This window comes from Manacus candei, unplaced genomic scaffold (assembly GCF_025592945.1).
Source record: "Manacus candei isolate 608988 ecotype Guabito, Panama unplaced genomic scaffold, ASM2559294v1 h1tg000057l, whole genome shotgun sequence".
In the NCBI taxonomy this organism is placed as follows: domain Eukaryota; kingdom Metazoa; phylum Chordata; class Aves; order Passeriformes; family Pipridae; genus Manacus; species Manacus candei.
Genome location: NW_026138105.1, coordinates 2,068,148 through 2,093,213, shown reverse-complemented (window position 1 = coordinate 2,093,213; position 25,066 = coordinate 2,068,148). Strand labels below are relative to the sequence as shown.

At 43.5% G+C, this 25,066-nt stretch overlaps 1 protein-coding gene across 3 annotated transcripts in view; it reads right to left on the bottom strand.

Annotated features, from left to right (window-relative positions):
* Positions 1–2,034: 2,034 nt before the first annotated feature.
* LOC127478129 (ubiquinol-cytochrome-c reductase complex assembly factor 1) overlaps positions 2,035–25,066 on the bottom strand; it is a 48,944-nt gene continuing 25,912 nt past the window's right edge. For all 3 annotated transcript variants that reach the window (XM_051803377.1, XM_051803378.1, XM_051803379.1), the window contains exons 8-10: positions 7,995–8,072; positions 6,482–6,595; positions 2,035–3,209 (exon numbers count right to left, since the gene is read on the bottom strand). In XM_051803377.1, the coding sequence (XP_051659337.1) occupies positions 3,075–3,209; positions 6,482–6,595; positions 7,995–8,072 (327 nt within the window). In that variant the 3' untranslated portion in view covers positions 2,035–3,074. The remainder of the gene's footprint in view (positions 3,210–6,481; positions 6,596–7,994; positions 8,073–25,066) is intronic.

Here is a 25,066-nt window from a genome sequence, read left to right as displayed (position 1 = left end):
AGTGATGTCCAAATTCTGTATATGAGACAGGAGATCAGGATGGATGATAAAGTGCTTTACAAGGTTCCTTCCAGAAGAAATGCACGTGCATATGTTCACTTGAAATACAGTAAGTGCCCCCAAGATGCTCTGAGACCACTTTCCAAAAACCCAGCAGCATAAACAAAGAACTGTCCATAAGCAAAACACCTTCAATCATTCCCTTTGGAAAACCTTGAAAATGGGAAAAGGTGGGTTTTACAATGTTTGGTTCAGACCCCTCTGTGCTGTGCATAAGAATCACTCACCTGCCAGTTGCTGCTGCTGGAACACTTGCAGGGAGCAGGTTTTGCTACTGGAAATGTATTTTCTTTCAAGGACTCTAAAATTCTGGCTGTAAAGGAAGATGTCTTACATAAGATACTGGCAATGGCACCTATCCAGCTCACCTTTCTTCACCTCTTGAGAGTAAGAGAGGTCATATCAGAATCACAGAATGGTTTGTATGGGAAGGGACCTTAAAGCCCATCCAGTCCCACCCCCTGCCATGGGCAGGGACACCTTCCACTATTCCAGGTTGCTCCAAGCCCCGTCCAACCTGGCCTTGGACACTTCCAGGGATGGGGCAGCCACAGCTTCTCTGGGCAACCTGTGCCAGGGCCTCCCCACCCTCCCAGGGAAGAATTTCTTCCCAATATCCAATCTAATAGTGTACATCCAGATCCTGTCTCTGGGTAACTAATGACTGGGAAGCAAACTCTTCCCTGGTCCTGTGTAGCCTCCAGTGGATGTTTCCTCTCTAACAAATTACCTTTCTATAACTCAGAGACAGTTTCTGCCTTACTTTCTCACCAGGCCCCACACCCCAAACACACCCCAGTGCTGGCTCAGCCCAGCCAGCAGGTGGGTGCAGCATTTCATGGCCCAGGCAGGGCCGTGATTACAGGTCTTTATTCTCACCCTAATAAAAGGAGCAAAGGCAGATGCTAATGAGTGCATCTGGCACCATCATTTCTGGAGCCTCCTGCCCATAAACACAGGGAAGGGTTCCATTTTGACCACATTCAGAGTAGAGAGGGCACTGTCACCTCCAGACCAGCTGTCCCAGGAATTCCAGCAGCTCCTGGTTTCACGTGGGCACCGCAGACGTACACGGTCTCTCAGGCTGGATGGTGGTGGAATCCCAGCCCCGTGTTCCCATGGCATGGATAACATGAGTCCAGGTTTAAATTACATAGCAGAAAAGGGGTTAAAGTTTAAATAACTGTTTTGTATATGAATTAATGTATGTAGCTTTGAGCCAAAATATCTACCATTAATTTTTCCACCTATTTCAGGAGCAGTAAGATACACAAAGTAAAGTTTATTTTGGTACTTGGTATACTTCACTCTCATTAAAAATAAATTAATCAGCAAATTCCTACACAGCTCAGCCTTCTTTTATGTAAATACAAGCCAGCTGTAATGAATTACAAGGTGTTATTATCTCACACACACTGTATAATACTTCACACATAAGAGGTTTCTCTGCTTAGCTCAGCTTTCAACAAAAGCATCTTAAATAAACTGCAAGCAAGTTGTTTGGGCTGTAATGTTTTCACAGAGAAGGGATACACCTCACACAGAGAGGGGCTCTTTACATGACTCATTTTATAACAAGTTAAACTGAGGAAGTTCGCCTTGGAAAAAAAATAACAAAATGCCTGTTTTATACACAGAAGGCTCCCTAAGAGAAGATTTAAAAAAAAAATACAAGGCAGTGTTTGGGAGCCTCTATCCTGCATCCCACTGCTCTTTGCATGGAGAAGGGATGGCAAATATTCCCCAACACACACACACACTATGAAGAAAGCAACTTGAGAAGGAAGAACAGTCACAGCCAGGCACAGTCACACTTTCACCAGATTAAGGAGTCACAAATTGAGGATTAAATTCATAAATTAAGGACTATCGCCTTTGACTTTTGTTTAATATTTTTATTAGGAATAAGCCCTGATTTTATAGGGTTTATTCTTATCAAAAGCACACAGGGCACAAAAAACAAACACACAGCAATTTTACCCAGACTGACATTTATTATTGACTTGGATTTTGGACAGGAGAGAAATGAAAACTGGTTTTGCCACTGACCTGGAAACAGCCTGGTGAACCCTCCACCCACACAGAGCACCTCAGCCTCTGCTGATCTCACCAGTGCAGCTCCTGCTCCCCTAATTACTGTGTTGGCATTATTTGCCTGCACAGCCATAGAAAGTTTTCTCTGGCACTGATGGGTCTTGTTAAAAAGCCCTGGACCATGTTATGGGGTAAGGAGGATGGCAGAGTCCTGTCCCAGCGACACAAACAGGGATGTTCTTTTCAGGAAGAAATTCCTAGAGCACAACTCTACAGAGAACGTGGAAGTATCAGCAAGGTAGACTGGAACATCAAGTACTGAGGCAGCTTTTAGTGCCAGCCCAGCCATGATTTGGGCTTTAATCTCCCTAAGATGGCCAGAGACACAGAGGATTGCTGGGGACCGTGCATTATTCTTTGCATTCTCTCATTCTTGTGCAACAGAGCAGAGTTTCTAAAAAAGGATTTTCACAGAAAACCCTCCAGAATCTTTTAAAGCAATTCTTAACTCCACTAAAGCAAAGATGGACCATTCCATCTCAATATCAGGCTTTTAAAACATATATTTAACATCTAATATGCAAAGCTCAGATTTGCATTGACAACCATTCAGGGAGCAGAGGACACCACTGTGTCTCTGGGTAGCAGCTCTTTAAACGAGGCAAAGGACAGAAATGTCTTCTTGAGAGAACTCTATGTCATGGTGAATACCTGGTTTCCTAAAGACAGAAGGCAACTCTGTCCATTTGACAGCCAGGGCCACTCAGGGCCATAAAAAGGACAGAGGTTCTCAAACCAACGAGGATTTACTTGCGGGTGAAGGTTCAGAGGAGTACGGCTGTCCAGGTTGCTACTGAGGCACCACGGATGGGATAGCTAATGAAACATTTTTCTTCCAACAGCAGATTTTCCTTCCTGAGCCCACAGCCTCGGCCCAGTCCCACTTCAGGCCTGCCTCCCAAGCTGTTCCCACAGGGATCTCAGAGTCCTTCGTCGTTGTAAACGGGGGAGAGGGGCTTGAGGATGCTGCGGGCGTCGCTCTCCACCAGCGGCCGCCAGCTCACCTCGCCCGTCAGCAGCAGGTCCTCCCCGCTCAGCGCGTCCAGGTGCTGCACCTGCAAGCACAGCAAGTCACTGCCTCTGTCCCATCACCCAGTCAAGGCTCTCAAGAGCTGCACAAACACGTGCAGAAGGCAAGCACAACAGGGAGATTTTTGCCTGCTTTGCCATTTGCACGAGGTAGACCTAAAAAGATCGCTTCCCACTGTGACAAGACCCGAGGGAATGGCCTGAAGTTGTGTCAGGAAGGTTTGGGTTGGATATTAGAAAAAGGTTCTTCCCCCAGAGGCTGGTTGGGCACTGACCAGGCTCCCCAGGGCAGTGGGCACAGCCCCAAGGCTGCCAGAGCTCCAGGAGAGTTTGGATGATCCTCTGGGGCACAGGGTGTGACTCTGGGGATGGGCCTGTGCAGGGCCAGGACTTGGACTGGGTGATCCTTGTGGGTCCCTTCCAACTCAGCATATTCTGTGATTCTGTGACTGCAAAGCACCATGGCAAGGCTTGGGAGATAAGGATCTGCAGATCCTCTGGAGTCACCTGTGACAGGCTCTCCACTAACACCTCAGCTAATGCCTCCTCTGAGAGTTTGGCATCAGGGCAAAGAGGAGCCACGCAGAGCTACCGTGAGTCATTTTATCTTCCTGGCATTCCTGCAGGTGACACTGCCCATATCATCACCCTGTGGAGGGCTCTCATTAAAAGGGCTTCACACAGACTGAGGCTTTTCAGTACACAAAAAAGGCCTGACCAGTAGGGAGCACCTGGGATTTATCACATAAAAGCACAGGAGCTGTAGGAGATGAACATGGAATGAACACTCATCCTCACAATACAAGAAATCCCAGAGTGGTTTGGGTTGGAAGGGACCTTAAAGCCCATCCCGTTCCACCCCCTCCATGGCAGGGACACCTTCCACTAGCCCAGGTTGCTTCAAGTCCCGTCCAACCTGGCCTTGGACACTCCCAGGGATGGGGCAGCCACAGCTTCTCTGGGCAAAATACTTGGGGATTTAATGAAATTTAAGCAAAATAAAAAAACCTCTTGCCATATAGCATAGGATTAACTTGCTGCCACAGGACACTGTAAATACAGGGAGGGGAAAGAAAAAGAAAATATTCCCTCAAGGGTCAGTGGAAGCCAAGCTGACCACTGCTGGCTCAGAAAGGCTGGGAGAGCTGAGCAGGGGCACAGTGCATATGTTGCCCTGTTAGTATATTCTTCTCTGGCATCCACTAATAGCCAGTGTTAGAGAAGGATCCACAGGAAATCGTGGGGAAGACCTGGTACACAATGGTACTGGAAACAAAGGATAATTGGACAAGGAGTTTCTCAACAGAGGAAAGAATGCACCAATGGCCACATCAAAAAGCCACCTAAGCACAATGCCCTGCTCCTCACAGCCACCACCAGTAGATTCCCCAGGAGGAGTTAAACACAGCACATGCACACAGTGCTATCTTCCTGATTTCTTTTCCCTCCCTCTCAAAATCTTTTCTTTCAGGGAATTTGAGCCTGAAGTGGTTGTAATGGCCCTGGACAGTGGCTTTGGAATCCATGTGCAGTGGCAACATTCTGTCCCCCTGTTCCTGTGTCACTGAACACCTTTCCCTGCACACTTTTCACATGCCTTCAGGATTTCCCAGAACTATCTCCTATTCTTTCTCAGTTGTTTTTTTTTGGACTCTTTGCTAATAAAGGAGCTGTTTCACTGTCACCCTTACTGGTCCTCTCTAAGCCTTCTCCAGTTCAGATTTTGTCTGTCTTGATGGTCAGCACCCAAACTAGACACATTCAAGCTCATACAGGTCCCATGGATGTAAAAAGTGGCAGGACAGCACCATTTTTTTCTCTATTCTTTAATAGCTCTGAGCATTTGTTTTACATTTTTTTTAAACACTACAGAGTGCTGAGCTGAAGTTTTGATAATACAACTGTAATCTCAATGCCTCGTTCTTGTGTGGTAAAAGTTCAGAGTTCATTGACACATCTGCAAAGCTGGGAATGTTCTCCTCAAGTGCACCACCTATCTGCAGGAATGACCCATCTGCACAGAACCTGTGCTGATTCCTCCCCAACGTGCCACATTTTTCTACCTGATCACTCTTTCCTATTGAACTGCTGATTGCTTCTGACCTTTGCTTGAATATACAGAAGTGCAACGAATTCCCTATCTGGCAGGAAATTGTCCCAAGTGACTTCTTATATGTGTTTGCTGCCTGCAAACTTTCCTACAGCCCCACTGATGTTAAGCATCAGCAACCCTCAGCATTAAATTAAGCCAGTCCCTCCTGAGAGCCTTCTGGCATTCCCAGAGTGTCCTCGGTCCCTTGGAAAGCCTAGCCCTTGATTTCCCATGCCATTTTCTCAGACACAAACTGAAATACTTTCTCTCTAAACCTCTATCTGATCCTGAATACAGTATTGGAAACATTACAGGGAATGATGCTGTGGAAATTCTGGTCCTCAATTCCCTGTCCAACACCCTACACTCTTTCTCCAGAACCTCTCTCACCCTTTTCTTTGATGCCCACCTGGGCTGTATCCCATGAACATTTCCTAGAAACCTTAATCACAAACCTCCTCAAGGTTAAGAGGACAAACATTACTCAGTATTGTCTCCTCCAGGTAATAACTGAAAGAAACAGAAATTAGTCTTGAAAACAAAACCTTTTCCTTCTTTCCCCCAAAGATCATCAGAGACTTCCAAGCTATTTCACTATGAGGATCCCAGCTCCAAAACAACAATTAGAACCTACAACAAGCTGCAGCCCATTTCTGACAGATTTTTCAAGCCCCTCCATAGCAGATGTCCAGAAAGAGGAGCAGAAGTGGTTCAATATTCTGTGAGCTTCTCTTTTCACCAAACTGCAATAATGATCTCTTCTCTCTGATGACCAGTGACAGGACCAGAGAGAATGGTTGGAGCTGTGCCAGGGCAGGGTCAGGCTGGATCTCAGGGAAAGGTTCTTCCCCCAGAGGGTGGTTGGCACTGACCAGGCTCCCCAGGGCAGTGGGCACAGCCCCAAGGCTGCCAGAGCTGCAGGAGTGTTTGGACAATGCTCTCAGGGACAGAGTGGGATTGTTGGGGTATCCTGTGCAGGGCCAGGAGTTGGACTGGATGATCCTTGTGGGTCCCTTCCAACCCAGGATAGTCTCCGATTCTATAACAAATATAATCCAGATTTTATATTTTTACCTTTTTCTCCTTAAACATGATCACTGAATATTAAAATCAGATTTATTTATGAGAACTGAGCTACATATGCAAGCAATAAAAACAAGTATTCACTATTGTAAAGAGAGGCTGGGGAGGAGCCTCCCTCCGTACCTGTTTGCGCACGTACTCCACGAGTAACTCCAGATGCCGAGGGTCGTCACAGTTCCTGTTAAAAAGGTTCCTCCAAAGAGCTGCTGCCAGAACATGATCATCAGACAAGATTCCCTAAAGGAAGTACAGAGGGGGATTAAAAACTGCACGTGAAGAGGGTCTGAACACGAGACACCCACGTCAGTGCACTTGGCCCCTGGCCATGGCACCTGTCTCACAGCCACAGCTGCCACGGGCCCTGCACATGGAAAGGCAGCAACATCACTCTTTCCCAGAATGGAAAAACAACCCTGGCCTTAAATTAATTTACAGAGCAGCCTGTAACCAATACTCTGGCAAGTTAATTTGGAAAAAACCTGGGTCAGGGTATTCCTAATGCAGGAGTTGATAACTGCATTTCTGTGTTATGAAATCTTCACCATAAAAGTGGTGACCTTGCAGAGAAGGCAGCACCATCTCATGGGAACGTGTGAAGCCCATAAGACTTAGGAAAGAAAAATTAAAGGATATTTAATCCAACGCTGCAGAAATGTAGTCTGGATTTTGCTATTTTGCTTTGCTTTTTTACTTTTCATTCTAAATGAGAGAGAACTCCTCCTCATCAAGAATCATGTGGATTTTTCCAGTTAAATCTAATATTGGCTTTGGTTTATACAGGAACCACATCCATGAAGCTTTTCATCCAAATCCTCTCCCACTTTTATTGTCTTCTTAGATTATGTGGTATTATCACTATAGTCTCTTAACTCCTGTTTTCTGCTAGTACATTTGCCAAAGGCAAAACAGGACTGTAAAATATTCAGTTAAAAATTAAAAAGTCAACATTTGTCTTTAATTGAAGCAGACATTTTGTTTCCAAAAAGACTGTCAACAAAACACAGGCAGACACATCTAGTTATAACTAGATTATAAATTTGTATGTGTAATACTGTCCACAACTCTATGACTTTACATTTACAAGATATTAATAATGCAAATCACTGTGCAAAGAAATAGTACCACTGTGTGAATAAGAGCATCTGAAGAGCAACACTCACTAGAGCAAAAAAATAACTACAAAAAGAGATGATGTCATTGTATTTTCCTCTTGGAAGTCCTGCAGACACTTGTGCACAGTGGTGCTTTTGCCCCCACATATTATTAGGTACTGCCTATAAATATTCTCACATAGACTCCCTATAAATACTCCATAAATACTCTTTGTTTTCAAAGTACAGCTTAGTACAATGGGATTCAGAGGGAGGAAATGATTTAGTGATGGTCAAGCAGGGATGGAGAAGTAGCATCAAGAACACCCTAACCCCTTCCACATCCCATGGTTTAAATATATGTGCTCTGTGCTGTTTTCTTAAAAGTCCTTTCATTCAGGGTACATAACTAAGAAGTCTCTTCCCTAACATAACATTTCTCCAAAGATATGGACACTGAATGTTCTACCTAATATCTGGAATATTCTGAGTTCATGAATTAGATGGCCCAGTTGTGGCACATTCACTGAAAACATCCTTCTTACCTCATCGTATCCAAACAGAGCTGCATAGAAATTTTCTACCATACTTTTCAAATCTTCCTTTAGAGCAACAGAATTAATCTGAAAAATAAGCCAGAAAACCATCAGTGTAGGCTCTAAAGAGGGGGTGAGGAGAAAATGTTACCAGTTTCACTGTGAGCAGGCAAAGAAAAACCAGTGCCCCAGCCCAGCTTGCTGAGGAAGGAGCTGTAAGCAAAACCCTGGTGCAGTCAGTCCCTGTAGAACCCCCCTGAGACACAGCTCTGTTCATTCTGACACAAATGCAGTTGGTGTTACTCAGTATACAACTGGCAGAACCACCCTGAGCCAACAGCTCTGCCACCACTGCATGAGCGGAGAGAAACATTGCTGGAGCAGCAGGAAGCAAAGCTGTCCTGGCAGTGCCAGCACAGCCCAAGAGAATGGAGACTCCTCTGTAGTTTAACTATTGAGCAGCTTTTCCAGACCTTGATTCATTCTTAGAAACTCAAAGGTTTTTCAACTTTTTTCTCCCAAAGCATGGACTGCAGAGCTGGACGTGCCACTGCAGTGAAAGTACAGGAATGCTAAAGACAGAGACACCATCCCCACCACTGCTCCCTCCTTACCTGTCAGCACTGGCTCTCAGTCAGCAAGCACATGAATTCTGCCTCTACAGCATCTCTGGGAGCTCAGACTCACTAGTTTTTGACTATGACTAAATTTCTTTCAGTTTGTGATGATCCAGCGACTTCCCCCTAATGCTGTGTGCCTCAGTCCAAGTTCCACACTGACTTTCAACTAAATTTAACAACTGCTTAAATATTTGCTGGTTTGGCCTAAGCCACCCATTGGCTTGAGAACTGACCCCATGTGAGCTTAAGATGGAACTGGAGCAACTGCTGGACGCAGAGGGACGGCTGAAGTGCCTCCTGTGCATCTCCCTCGTGCACAGTCTGTCCCTTTTGCCTGTGCTTCATCACCAAAGTGACTCAGGTCCTCTCCCAAGGGCTCAGCTACACTTTGGCAAAGCTGCTTCTTTGTCCTGGCTCTCGTGAGGGATCCAAGCGTTTCTTTTCTACTGAACTATAAATGACAAGGATAATCAAGCCCTGCCTGCCAGCAGGACACTCAGGTGTGAGACTGAGCCTGGAGTCAAGTTTTACAAAACAGAGACAGTGAACAGGAGTGCAGGGTCCTTGAGGTACAGCCCAACACACTGGGAACCTCTTGTCCTGAATACTCTCTCAGCATCCTTATGAGTATTCACCTCAGTAATTATGCAACAGGTTTTCTGTCAAAACAGGAGTTAGTTTTTGCCAAGTGAGCAAATCTCCAGTTCAAATATTCTTCCATTAAACCACTGTCTTTTTTCATCTGTTGATTTTTATAGCAATGCACATAGTGCAAACACAAGGAAAATTCCTTTTATGTCAGTTACTCATATTTTTCCATTAATATAAACTATTAAAATTCATGCAGATATTTTATAGGCTATCAAGATTTGGAGACTGGTTATTATTGAATGTTTAAAAAAAGAACTAAACATAAGAAATCAGAGGGTTAAATGATGACTGCAACTTCTGTAATGACTTAATTAAATTTTTATTGAGTACATAAACTATGATGTCATTTCTACCCAACCATGCTCAAACCTTCTATGCATGTCAGAGATCGTGGTTTTTCTCAATAGAACATACTTCTAAATAAGCTGCACTTCTACAGCTCTAATAAGGGGGAGCAGGTCTCATGTAACACACTCAATAAATTATCCTTCCATTTTAAACAAACAAATTCCATGAGTTATTATATATTTGCCACGCACTTTTTATGACATAATAAAAATGTTACCTCAAGGATTACTTAACACATACTACAAATGTTACAGCAGGCAACTGCAAGGGGCAAAGAAAACAAATAGTCCCATTACAGAGACAAGTCCTGGACTATACATCCCTGGGGAAGCAGCTTTCCCTACTAAAAACAAAGAGCAGCAGCTTTAAGTTAGCAAGAAATAGATGGATGAAGGAGATAACCAAGTTAAACAAACATGGCAATAAATACATCTTAAAAGACAGTTTCGGATATAAAACATGAGTCTGGGGATGGAGCTGTATCTTAGGCAATAAAATGATATTTAAAGGAATATTGCAGTTTCTGAAGAATACAACTGGCACTGGTTAGGTACAAACACTGAGGGAAAAAATCCTTCTTTATAAATCAAGAAAAATGAGTAAATCCAAATCAGCATTTGCTGGAAGCGCTTCCTCTTTCAGAGTTTGTGCACGTTCTCACCACTGGCAAGTTTCATGATCTGGTTGGTCATGATTCTGCTGACTCTTCCACAGTCTGTTATTAAGAAGGAAAACTGCTAGAGAATTCCAAGTGAGTAATTGCTAATAACAGGGAAAAAATCAGTAACATCTGGAGTTCTTCTTGGGACTTCGCCCCTTTGCCTTCCTTGGAACAACCCAGTGCAGAGCTGTCACTGGAGAGATTTATGGACTATCGCCTGACTGGCCCAGGACTGTGTTAGTGCAAAACAAGGAACCCATTTTTGGTACAGATCTCACCCCTCCAAGACCTTTACAAAAGGAAATGTGCAGCTAACGTATCTTCCTACTACATGTCACAACTCTTCACTGAAAGACTTCTGCCCATGGGACAACTGCAGCAAACAGATGTTGCATTTTCAGTGTCGTACTGAAGGAACCTCATCTTTGGCCTGAAGGAGTTTGTGTGCATCACCCAACAGCCAAGTGCTGAGGGTCACGAGTTACAGCGTCAAGCCTCAGTCAAGATTTTGCATTCTAAGAGTTCTAGGAAAGTAAGAGCACACTGCTTTCCTGTGCTGCTGGACAGGTAGGAAAATACCTTACACATGGGCACAGTATTTAAAGTGAACGCTGCTCTAGGATCAGCCCATATCAGTGTCCTGTGTTGGACTGAGAGCATTCCTGGGTAATGTATCTCCTCCTCCTCCCCACTTGTTTTGGCTCCCGGTGCAGAGCAGGCTCAGTGTGCACAGACTGGAAGGTAACAAGTGACAGGACGAGAGCAAATGGCCTCAAGTTGTGCCAGGGGAGGTTTAAATTGGATATTAGGGAAAAGAAACAGCAGAAAGAGTTGTAAAGCATTAGGACAGGCTGCCCAGGGCAGTGGTGGAGCCACCATCCCTGGAAGTGTTCAAGAAACATGTGGATGCGGCACTTGGGGACGTGGTTTAATGGTGAATATAGAGGTGGTATTGGTTTGATGATGACTTGATATTCTTAATGGTATTTCCCAACCTTAACAATTCCTGATTCTTCAGGCTCTGATGTGCTCTGCCTGCTTGAAGCCATCCAGCCCGGGGATCTGGGACAGGAACAGCCCGTCCCCACGGAGCAGGGCCTGCGGATCCCCAGCGGTTTCACTGCACCCCCGTGTCCTGCCAGCACAGCCCCAGCTGTGATGGCCACAGGCTGCACTGTCTGAGAGCACTTGAACAGGAGTCACTGTCTGAGAGCGCTTGAACAGGAGTTTCTTTCTGCTTCAGCTTTTGCCAGCATGCGTTGCACCCTTAAGCTACTTTAACACATTAATCCATCCATAGACTATAAAGCCAGAAGGGGCATTTCTAACTGCCTTGTACAAGCACTAGTCATTGAATTTCAGGCAGCAACTCCTCTCTTTGGGCTGTAAGTTATGCTTGAACTAGATTTTTTTATGAAGAGATTTCAGCCAGAAGAAATGATTAGATCATAGAACCTGACCCTCTGCATATCACAGACCATTACATTTCACCGAGTTCCCCCTGTACTAAGCTCACTAAGTTGTGTTTGGCTAAAGCATATCACCCTCACAGTTGAACATGTGTATCTCATTTCATATTTGAATTTTCTGGCTTGGGTTTCCACCCCCTCATTCTCATTATACCATTCCTGCTAGAATAAAAAGACTCTTCTGTACAATGTATCTGCTCCTGTACCTGCACGCAGCAGATGTGTGGGCACAGTCATCTTGTCAAACTCAGATTAGGCTCTTTCAGGTTATGTTCACACTGGGTGCACTGACACACCACATCAGCAGCACACGGCTGGAGTGGTCAAAGTGGTCAACACTACAGCAAAGTAGTGGTTTTATGCTGATACAGTAAAAATAAATTCATTCCTGTGTACCAAAACAAGGTACACAGGTCTGAGTCCACTCTGGGGACTTCTGCAGCCCCACTGCCATAAACATCATCCACTCCCACGGACACTTCTGATTGCTGGAGCAGGAATATCAGCAAAAGCTCCCAGGACCAAGCTTTCTTGATAAAAAGGTCATCTTGCAAACATTTAGACATTTTTATGCCCATTCTCTCAAGTTGCAATTGGAAAGAATGACTTGAAAGGTAGTTTACATTAGTTATAAATAATATTTAAGCACATACAGTTATATACGGGTTTTTTGGGTGTCTGCTGCCCTCTTAATAAACACACATGACATTAAATGGGCAAAGCTGCATGCAGCCCTTTTATTTTGTCCTATAACATCACTATTGCTTGTAGGACAGTAATTTTGAAATTACTGAGATTGTAGCTAGGATCAAAAAGATTAAATTAATAAAAGAGATTAAAAATATTTCTGCAGCAGTAAATAAAGGCCAGTTCCTTCAGGCAATCTCACAAAGATATTGAAGAAATTATTCACTTTTAGAGTCTTTTATTAACCACTCTGCTACTTTGTCTGCAAAGCAGATCACTGCTTGTAATTAGCCACAGCTGTGAGTCCCTGCATACTTTAAATATTAACTCTTCTGATAAATTTTGTAATTTTTTAATTAGAAGTAGTTTTGTAATACACCTCATTAATTATTAACTTCAGAGAAGAGTCTTTAAAACCTTCTTCAACATTTGGTGACAACCTACCCCAATATTGTATTAACCTAGATAAAAGCTAAATGTTATGTTGTAGCAGAACCAGCTCCTGCCAAAATCTTCAACCCATAAAAACACCATGGTAATGGAAAAACTTGTACACATTCTGCTACCTTCATACCAATTGTGTAATCATTTATTAATTGATTAATAAATAAGACTCCTTAGAGCAAGTTTATTCCAAGCAGACACAGAAAAGCAAGTTATACAAGTTTCAGCAAAACCAGATGCTCATCCCTACCTGCCTGATACCCAGAAAATGAGGTTTGTTCCTATCTTGCAGCTTATTAATTAGGAAACTCTGCCATGGTAATAGTTACAGATGCAGAGGAGATTCCAGTACAATCTGAACTGAATCCAGTGTATGGGGGCTTATTCCAAATTCCTGCTTCCCTGCAGAACGTGGCTGGCAGAGCTCACTGACAACCTCTCAAGAGAAGGATCAGAGAAAAGAGGTCAAATTGCTGTGCTCTGTCGAGTTGTGCTGATCCCCTGTAAGGTGAGCAGTTGTTGAGGGGTTTTCCTGTGATGCCTCTTAAACCACTACTTGCTAAAAGCCTAAAACTGGTCACGAACGTGTTTCTGAACCCACCAGAATCAGGAATTCAGCCGGATAAACTGAAAGGAAGTTCCAGAACCCAGTTTAGAAGAGGTACTTGTAGGAGACAGCAGTAAAGGTGGATGAATCATTAAGGTAAATATTCACCATAAGCACTCACAGAGATGCTGTGAATCTCCAGTTCTTTACTGAGACAAACCTCAGGAACTGCCAGGAAGTGTCACACCACAAACACTGATCAGCCCAAGGGGTCCAGGGTATCCTGCCTCCAACAGCAGCCAGGATCCCTGACAGAAGTCAAAGTCCTACAAGCTGATATGTGCTTCCTCCAAGTATTCTCCCAACCCATTTCAGCTCAGGGTAATTCCCAACACTTGCTGTTTGTTTAGAGAGTAACCTCCAACAGGTCTCCATGTCCAGCAACTTCCACTAGACCAGGTTGCTCCAAGCCCTGTCCAACCTGGCCTTAAACACTTCCAGTCCATCATATTCCAGGTGATAAGATCTGCCCACAGAAAAAGACTTCAAATAACTCCTGACTTCAGTCAAGAGCAACAAAATTCCAGGGATCATAAGGTACTAAACTAAATGAAACATATTGGATAACAGTAACAGGGCTGCAGAGCCAGGAAAGGTGACAGCCATTCTGGAAAGTATTTCAGCAGAAACAGGTAAGTACAAATCAGTAGAAAACACAATAAATGAAAATAAAAATCACAGACAGTTATGAATAGTGATTTTCAGGGCTGATAATGGTACTAGCAGTAGGTGTTAAAAAATAATCCATAAAATCTATACAATAATGTGGACACACTTAGCAGCTACAATTCTGGAACTGGATCTTTAAGAGAAAAAAAATAAGTTCTACAATTCAATAGTGTGGAAAAAGACAAATTTTAGGCATTATTTGAAAGGACTATAAAACAAAAGGAGGAACCCTGTTCTGCCATAAATCCATTGTGTATATAAAAAGCTGCACATATTAGTTACCTTTTAATCTCAGAATAGATTCAAAAGTAAAAGAAAACACACAGAGAAGACCAAGATGATGAGACATATGAGGAAACACTAGTTATATTCAGGATGAAATGAGGAGGAAGATGATGGAGAGATCATGGAGAGGTATTGAGCAGATGAACAAGGAATTATTGTTCACTGTTTCTCATTAAAAAAGATGTAGAAAAGAATCTGATGAAATGAACAAATAATACCTTAAAAATAAAATGAGAGTGTTTTCTCATGCAACACAATTAAGTGGCAGAAGTCATTGCCACGGGGCATTAAAGAGCAAAAAATACCAGAGAGGTAAAAAAAGTGCCTGTGCATTCCTGGAGGATTTCTGTCAGTGATCCCAAACACGACATTCCCCCTGCAGCTCTCAGGTTACTCGTTAGTGAATGCCAGGAGAACAGACCTGAGGGAATAATGATCCACAGTTCTGCTGCTTATACTTTATTCCAAATATCTCTGGCCACTGGCAGACACAGCACTCTGAATCTTCATCTGGCAGTAGCAGGAGTTCTGAGCACGTTCAGTTTTGTCCAGTTTTTGCTGACCTTTGCAGATACTGGTGGTATCTCCTCTGTCTGGGTATCTATTCCTTCCTGCCCTGACTTCCAGCAAGCTTCCAGTCACAGCTCATTAGATGATCCTGGACACCAGACATCAGGTCACTTTGCTGACTTGGCAGGAATTTCACCTGAAAAGTGCTAGTGCAATTAAAAAAAACTGCTACCTTTACCATAGCTTTTAGTACCCTCATGGGAAGAGGCTACATTTTATGTAGAAATATGAGCAAGAATGATCCTGCTCATACCAAATAGGTCATCCTCCCCTAGGGGAAAAATAATAAGAATAAAAAAACTCATTCTTTCTCCAAGAATATGGGACCAGAACAAGCTTCTATTGGATAGGAACAGCAAGTCACCCATCACCTCTCCCAAAAATTTCCAAAAAAAATGTTTATTTCATTTCAAATGGAGTGTCAGTTGTTAGAGTCCATACAATTAGTCAGCAATTAACCAGCCTAATATCCAGTGACTGAGGCCAGGACAAATGCAAATACTCACAATTACTATCACCTTTTCAAATTCATTTCTGCAGTGCCTGGCAGACTGATTTGTGTTTGCTCCATCAGCCTTCCCACTCCCTCCTGGCAGGGCCCTGCTCATACGTGACCTCTTTGACATTCTCCCATCAGTTCCACATTTGGGTAAAATTCTAATTTGAAGTCACATTGCTTTCACCTTCTACCAATATTCTGCACCTTCTGGTTTCAATCATAAGCTGAGAAAAACCTGATTTCCCCAAGCACTCCTCCTCCCCAGGGCTTCAAACACACGCAGGCCACAGAACAGTTAACAGTTAAATATTTTCTTGCCAATATTTTAAGAGTGCAGAAGGTTCCAAATTGCTGGTAAAATAAACAATGCCAGACTGTGAAAACTCCTGCCTGCCATATACTCTGATGTTAACAAGAGTTTCTTTATTACTGTAACCTTTCAGAAGCGAACAAAAATTATTTCTCTACCCTAGTTCTGCCCTCAAGTAAAAGGCAAAGGAAGAAAGTGAACCATGAAAAAGCTGCATGGTAAGACACTGTGAGTTTTCCATCTTACTTCTGTATTTCATTCAGATTCGATGCTGCTGTGAATAAATAAACTTCCAGAAGATCCTAAAAGCATGGGCAAGGATTTTAAGAAGCCAAAAATTTCCTTATACACTGGTTCCTGAATAACATGGATTAAACCTACATATGGGCCATCTTCCCCCCTGCAGGGACATAACAGAACAGGAAATACAAGAGAGTAAATTCAGGATGCTCTCAAGGAGACACATTGTTTTTAAGCTCCTCGGTACCCAGCTCTGTCCTCTGGGGCTTTAGACCTGGATTTCCATCAATTACAGGGGCTCTGCCACTTCCTCGCTTTTGAAAAATGAAGTTTTCAAACAGCATCTACAAACAGAAGGCACTGCCAGCACTCAGCATCAATGAGACAAATGACTATATAGCCCAGGTGACACCCCCTAAAACCACTGGTCATTCACAGGCCTGCCTTCTGTTCCCTACCAAATCCACGTGGATTTATGGAATCCGTGCCCAAGCCATCTGAAAACCAATTCAGATCAGCATTGCTCATTTCACATATACCAAGACTGTACTAACCCCACCTCCCATCCACACCACCACCTCCCATCCAAAATATCCACACCACCACCTCCCATCCAAAATATCCACACCACCACCTCCCATCCAAAATATCCACACCACCATCTCCCATCCAAAATATCCACACCACCACCTCCCATCCAAAATATCCACACCACCACCTCCCATCCAAAATATCCACACCACCATCTCCCATCCAAAATATCTACACCACCATCTCCCATCCAAAATATCCACACCACCATCTCCCATCCAAAATATCCACACCACCATCTCCCATCCAAAATATCCACACCACCATCTCCCATCCAAAATATCCACACCACCACCTCCACAACGTCAGCTGAATGTCCCTTTTTATGTGCAGTTATCCTTGTGGATTCAAGGCCCTCTGACCAGCCTGAAAATCTACATGATGCACACTTTGCTAGTGACAAAAAGAGATCTCTAAAATTAGATACACTGATATTTTTGTCAAATCTTTTAATCTTCGGCATTATTTCCTGACCTCTGAATGAAACAACAATATTCAAGCTCTTACAGAGGTGTAAGGATAATTAACTCCAAGCCCCATCCAGCTTGGCCTTGAACACTTGCAGGGATGGGGCAGCCACAGGTGCTCTGGGCAAACGGCCAGAGACACTCCAGAGTGTGGCAGTGGCAACTGGTGAGCTGGGAGAGCCAGCAGCAGCTACACACTGCTTTAATCAAAGTCACAACCCACGGGTGCTGCCCAAGCTGCCAGAGACAGGGAAGTTGTGTGAGGGGAAGGGAATGGGCAGCCTCTCAAAGCCCCACAGCACTCCCTGCACAGTATCAGATTCTTAACTGATGCTTGTTACTGTCTTTCAAGACAGGCAGGCACAAAAACATAAGGAAAAGTTAAGTTGCTCATTCCTGAAGAGGAAGCAGAAGATATCAGTGACTTTCTCCCTGCAGTGAAAAGCACGAGCAGCAACATGATTAAAATGTATGGGAACAACAGGGAAACTCTCCATGGTTGGTTTGGTCTGATCTAGAACAGACACTGCTCTTGGTATTTTCTTTTTTTATGAAGGAGCTTAAAAGCACATTCATGTTTTCATTGCAGCAGCTTAGAGTTGTTAAAACAGAACCAAACCCACTGGAGACACCCTGCTCCAGGAGCCTCAAAAGGCTTAGCCAAGCAGACCAGCTGATCTCAGCTGAGCAACTCTGGGGCAAACTCCAAAAGAACTGGAGGCTGAGAATGTAAATGTCCAAAATAAGTGGCATAACAACATGTCACTGAACCCTGCACTGACAGCAGGTGAATCACAGCCTGGCTGGTGAGTGATGCACAAAGCACTGGCAGGAGCCAGGTCACAGTGACAACACAGCTGTGACCCCCCTGTCGAGCCCATGCAGGTCCTGCAGGGATCATCTTCCTGCTCCCACCAGCACCTCCACAGTGCCAAAATAAAATAATGGGGCAGTTGTGGGGAGCTGCCATTTCATTGCTCAATATTTGAACTGTGGCAACTACACCATGTTCTGGAGAGCCCAAGGAACACGGGGCAGCACCAACACCTACAGGCACCACAGGGCATGTGAGTCCCTCTGGTGAGGATGGGGGGAATCACAGAATATCCTGGGTTAGAGGGGACCCACAAGGATCATCCAGCCCAACTCCTGGCCCTGCACAGACACCCCAACAATCCCACCCTGTCCCTGAGAGCATTGTCCAAACACTCCTGGAGCTCTGGTAGCCTTGGGAGCCTGTTCAGTGCCAACCACCCTCTGGGGGAAGAACCTTTCCCAATATAATAAATATAGAGTAATATAATACTGAATAATGAGAAAGGTACCTCTAGAAAAGGTGCTACAAGGCAGCTTCCAGTGTAATTCCTGCAGGCACCAGAGCGAGGCACAGAACAGACCAAGGACACCACCTTACAGTAACAGGATCCAACACATCTGGGAAATTTAAATTGATTTTTTTATGCCAGACTCTACAGAACGCTGGGGCAGGCCAGCTGAAAAGAACCCAAGCATATATTATATATTATACCTTGATTTCCATACCAGGAATCCTCAACATGCCCCAAGCATTTCAGCCAGGTGTGCCAGTTCCACTTGTAGAACAACTACCTTAAAGACCACCTGAGAAAGAGACCCCTAATTCAAACCTCCATGTCTTGGTAAAGCTAAATCTGCATCACCATGGGTACTGTTTGCTCCAGACCTCATCACAGTCAAGATATTTCAAGGTAACATTCCATACACATGCACTGTCCTGCATATTGAAGTTATTATGGTTTCCAGAATCAAATGTACTGAATTTACTCTGGAACAGTACTTGATATTATTATTTATGAAATGACAAAGTACTGGAAACTTGCTGTGAACTTTCAAGCTCTCTGAGAAAGGATCTAGGGTTGATGAACTATTTTCTGTGATGTTCTTAAAACAATAACTTCAAGTAACACTAATCATACAATGCTGATATCCTATTTAAAAAACAAAACAAAACAAAACAAAAAAAACCACAGCAATTTTGTATCTCACTATTTTGGCAATAGTTTAGTTTCTTTTTCAAAAAGGGAACACTAGGAACTGGTGAGATTCTATATATTCTAAGTAGTCATTAAAAATTGTAACATTTTTCTCCTTAAAATGTCCTAGTAAAGCATTTCAAAATATGCATAGACCATTTGAAATTAAAACCTTTTCTTCTTTAGTTTTATAGGTTTTTAAAAACCCCTTTCAACTGTCCTGAACACTATCCTCTATCTCATATCCAATCCATTTCCTTTAACAAAATCAGCACCTTCTCTGAAATACTTTGCTTCAATACATTTCCTTCATCCCAACTCCCCATTCCAGTCCCAATATTCTGCATCCACCTTCCTCCTGCCCCCGTTCTCTTTCAAAAATGTACTTTCTGTTCTGTGCATCCCAAACTGACTCCAAGACTTGCAATCAGATTTGAGAGACAGACCTGGAAAGGACCCCTCAGTACCTCAGTACAGCAGCTTCCCACTGCAGGTGAATCAACAGTTCAATTCATACAAAACTCAAGTTCTACTTTAAAATTCTATCAATTTTCCACCTCATCCCCTCATCCTCTAAAGCCATTCTACAACCTTGCTGGTCTCACTCCAACCATGACTTCTGAGTCTTCAGTTACAAAGGTCAGAGTTTTTGTACTCAACAGTAAGAAGAACTTAAAACAGAATTATATTGAGTTTAGGAAGTTCTGTAGCTACTCTAAGGTAAAATGGCATTTTTCATCAACCGAAATCTTCTAATTGTGAAAAGAGTATCAAGACAGAAAATGGTGTTCAAGTTCCCAGAGCTGATCTCAGCTCTCAGTTATAAGTATTGATTCTGATGGCATTACTTCAGATGTACACGAGTGTAATTGAGAGCAAATTATGGGTCACTGGGTATAAACAGCTCGAGCTAAAAGTGTAACAAAGGCTCCATTGTGCTACGAACAGCAGAGCCAATAAACGAACTCAAAAGACACCTAGATGTGTTCCTGGAAAAAAAAGGGGGCAGGGGTCTAAGTGGTCTGGTGGGAAAACAGGAAAGTGAGATTATGATAAATTAAAACAGCTTTGGCACGCTGGGCTTCACAGCTCCCCCCATGTCTTATCTCTTTGGCAGCTTTGGGAACACATTTTATAACAGTGTGGTTATAAAATGAATTGTTATTTTGCACTGAAAACAACTTTGAATTCATTTCAGCAGCACAACGCCACCACAACACACCCAACCAACGTGGGTAAAGGGAGCCTACAAGTTATTGGAATAAAGCCTTAAAAGGGTCTCTCTGAGACAGCACGTGATTTGCACCCAGAAATATTAGTGTGGGGTGCTTGGGGGAGGGAGGAGGGGTGTTGGGGTTTTTTGGTGTTTGTTTTTTCTGTTTGGAATTTTTTTTTGGGGGGGGGGTTAGGGTCTTTTATTTTAATTTTTTTCCAACCTCATACTTATTGTCCCTTTATCAGCTGAAATCCCATTCCAGGGAACTCCAGCACCTACAAGTCCTTCTGCAGCTTCATCTAAAGGGTCTAAAACACACTGAAACTTATAACAACTTTTATATCCACAGAGTTACTAAAGCACAATACTCAGGTGGCTCCAGAACTCTGTTGGGAGGACAAACAGCAGCAATGTCTAGTCCTGAGTGAATTCCCTCCCCAAATTGATGAGGCAGCTGCCAGTTTGCACAGTGTAAATCTATTCCCTGCAAGCCACGAGGTGGAGATCTCTGGCAAAGCAGGATCCAAAGGAAGTCTTTTACCCAGCCTAATGTTACTATTAACACTTGGAGCCATTGCATCAAGCCAATTTTTCTGTTTGTTTTTAAAGTTTGATAGAAATGTCACTAGTGGAAAAATTAAGTAAAGAGCACTGGTTAGCCACAGAACTGGACACACCTGGCTGCAAACCCACCGAAAGAGACTGACTTCATTAGTACGAGGGACAGCAGAGTAAAATTTATATCTGAAATATGCCTGCACCAGTAGAATTTGCTGAGGCCACAGGCTCTCCCTGTGTTTTTACAGCTGTGTCAAGTTTGGGTTTCTGACTCTCACCGACATTCAGGAGTGCTGAAGGAGCTCAGCCTAACAGGTCCCAAAACTTTGTAGCTGAGATTTAGATCTCAGCAGTTTAACAACCAGGTTTTGAAATAATACAAACTCCATTTGGAGCTGGAGTTGATGTAAATTAGCAGTTAAAATGCTTTACATTCTATCCCTTTTGGGCTCCAGTGGACCGGTATATTTAAGAGCAGATGGCATATTTCAAAAAACCATGGATATCAATTCAGGAATATAGTGTCCATTTTCTGCATCAAGGGTTGGAATTGTTGCTAGATATGGAAAGGAGCTGAAGAACTGCAGCTCTGTCTGTCAGCAAGTTAAACTAATTGCATCCAACTGGCAATTCCATACAAGTGCTCTGTCATTTGTACCACAGTACAGGAATTGGAATTAAATCTTGATCTTTGATAGATTGCATGAGAGAAAAAGCAGGGAATGGAATTTCCTAACCTTCTAGGATCTATGCAGATGATAATTTAGCACCCTAAAAGTATGCAGTAAAATTTCTTTTCCTTTACATTACTTCTGAGAAAGGCTCAGATTCTGGAGTTTGAAAGCATTGAGAGAGAACATTAATGACACCTTCTTTTTATCTACTATTCTTGATATATTTGACTACCTTCTTTTGGAGGTAGAATATGTACTGATTGCAGGACTACACTACTTGAAAATAAGTAGTTGTTATGTGTCCCTCCATCAGCTCACAAACCCTCTACTTCAGTTTAAAAGAATTATTAGTGATAAACAGATCAAGATTAATAAAGAGAACATAACACTGGGGTAAGTGCCCTTTATTAGTCATTTAAAACTCCTTGCAATTGCTAAAGGTGAGAGGAGAGAAAGCGTTCAGTCAGGTATGGGTATGGGAAGGGGAGAGAAGTGAGTGAAGAAAAGTGAACAAGCATGGAATAAACAGGACCTGCCCATGCAGGGGCATGGGTGAAGTGGGATATGAAGGTAGGATCACTGAGGAAGGAAAACAGAGCAATGATAAGGGTCAAGGGAACTGCTGACATCCTGAAACACCAATGCATAAATTATTTTCACCTAACATACAATAAATACTACCAGAAGAGACGAAGAAATTAATTTGCCTTGACAAAATCACAGAATCACAGAAGGTTTGGGTTGGAGGGACTTTAAAGCCCGTCATGTTGAATCCCCTGCCACGGGCAGGGACACCTTCCACTATTCCAGGTTGCTCCAAGCCCTGTCCAACCTGGCCTTGGACACTTCCAGGGATCCAGGGGCAGCCACAGCTTCTCTGGGCAACCTCTGGGCCCTGTGCCAGGGCCTCACCCCCCTCACAGGTAAGGATTTCTTCCACATATCTAACCTAAATTTCCTCTCCTTCAGTTTGAAGCCCTTCCCCCTTGTCCTGTCACTGCAGTTCCTCATGCACAGTCCCTCTCCAGCTTCCTTCTAGCCCTTTCAGATTCTGGAAGGTGCTGTGAGATCTTTACACAACTTTCTCAGCCTGTCTCTGCAGGGCACTAACTAATGAATAATGACTGAAAGATCAGGAATAACTAAAAGATGAAAGAAAAATCACTAAAGATTAATGAAAACCCTATGCCTAAATATACTAAATAAACACAAAGGTGTAACTGCTTTGGAGATCAAGCCCTGAAATGTGCAGGTCCTTCATGTGAGCATCTGCTATGGCCATATAAAAGCTGTGTTAGCACCAGGCTACAGTCAGGAGTGTATCAGAGGAACCACAGTATTGCAAAATAAGCAGGCTCGTGATTCCCACTGCAGGATCATTCCTACAGCCAAAGAGACTGTGAAATTTAAATTCAAGGATAAACTGACCAGATGCCCAACCTGCCAGGGCAGGGAATGAATGGCACTGCAGTAATTCCAGAGCTCCTTGCAGTTCCATCATACAGCAACCACACCATTGTAATACTCATGTGTTAACACCTGAGGGGCCAGAGTGGGTAAAAACACAGGGACACTGATGGGGTTTTTTATACTTTGGGGGGTTTTGGGGAGCCATTGAATAATTTAGTTTGGAGAAATGGAAACACTGTACTTCCCTTTACAAAGAACTGACTGTAAGCACTCTCTCTTTTTCCCCTAAATTTTACTGAAAAACTCTCCATACAGGTGTAACTTGCAATGCCTGTAAGGGCAGCAAACAGCCAGTTTTGCTTCTCTTTGTTCTCTGCTGCATCCACTACAACATGGCATTTGAGGTTCACTCATATAAGGCAAAATTAGGGTCAAAAGGAACAGACAAAAGAAGAGCAACCTTAAATTTACACCCAGAACAAAGATCTGAGCTGTGTGTAGTTCCTAGAGGAAGCAGAACCAGCCACTGATATGACATGGAAGGCACTGGAAAAGGACAAAAATGCATAAGCTACTTCATCCAGTCTTTTCCCCTGGTGCCATCATCTGATTTGTCTTGGCTCACTCACATTGCCTTATCAGAAAGAGGAGATTCCCATTGTGGAATTTATGTAAGCACGTTAACATAGCAAGAAACTCTCAGATGCATGAATTGATAGATTTAATCCAAAAGAAGATTAAGAGGATGTCTTGTCTTTAAATGCAACATGTAACAAAGCAAAGCTACGGAATTCCCAACAACTAGGAAAAAACCCTGCTGCTGATGGGATAACTGAAGTTACACCAGAATCAACACTTTCTAAAACAACATACAAAATAAACGATCAGAGAGACACTTCCTGAATTACTAATGTGATTGCATCTCAAATCCTAACTCACCAGTTACCCTGGCAGCCTCTCCAAGAGAGCTGACAACTGTGGCTTGACACTATGTCATTACTGCTACGTGGAAACTGTCACTTCTCTAACAGCCTAATTTATTTTAATCACAGACAAACCTCTATTTAATCACTGAGCAGTTCTTTTCCTCTTCCATAACACAGGAGACCTCTCCCAGCCCTGTCCTCCCACAGAAGTGCCCTCAATGTTGGCAGCCTCACCTGTATCAGGTCTGCTGTCACTGCCACTGCTTCTGCACTGCCTCCTCTCAAGGCAATCACCAACACAGGACTTCAAGGCCAGAAATGACCATTCCAGCTAACTATCATAACCTTCCTCAGAACAGGCCAGAAAGATTCAACCTTGCTCTTCCTTCAAACTTGCAAATGAACTCTCCTTGCAGCTACTCTCTCCTTAGAACGTTCCTTTTGTGATAAAGACCAGGTATACTGAGAACACAAAACTTAAAATATACTTATGACTAGTTATAGTCATGTACAGGAACTTGACATAAAAACTTTGCTGATTAACTTTCCTTTTACCATTTTAGATACAGAGAAAACTCAAAACTCTGCTGGAATTACTGAAGTTGTGGTTATCAATTTGGCACCAGTCATGTTTCTCCCCACTCCAGCTGCTCATTCCTATCCCCAAACGCCCCTTCTGTTACAGCAGAGAATCACAGAATCACAGAATCAACCAGGTTGGAAAAGACCTCTGAGATCATCAAGTCCAACCCTTGATCCAACTCCACTGTGGTTCCCAGCCCATGGCACTGATGCCACATCCAGTCTCACCTTCAGCACCTCCAGGGAATGGATGGTGGTGATTCCATCACTTCCCTGGGCAGCCCATTCCAGTGTCCGATCACTCTCTCTGGAAAAAATTTCTTCCTAATATCCAGCCTCAAGCTGTGCCCTCTTGTCCTGCTGCTGGTTCCTGGGAGAAGAGCCCGACCCCCCCCTGGCTCCCCCCTCCTGTCAGGGAGTTGCAGAGTCAGGAGGTCTCCCCTGAGCCTCCTCCTCTCCAGGCTGAGCCCCCCCAGCTCCCTCAGCCTCTCCTCACAGCACTTGTGCTCCAGTCCCTTCCCCAGCCTCGCTGCTCTTCCCTGGCCCTGCTCCAGCCCCTCCATGTCCTTCCTGAGCTGAGGGCCC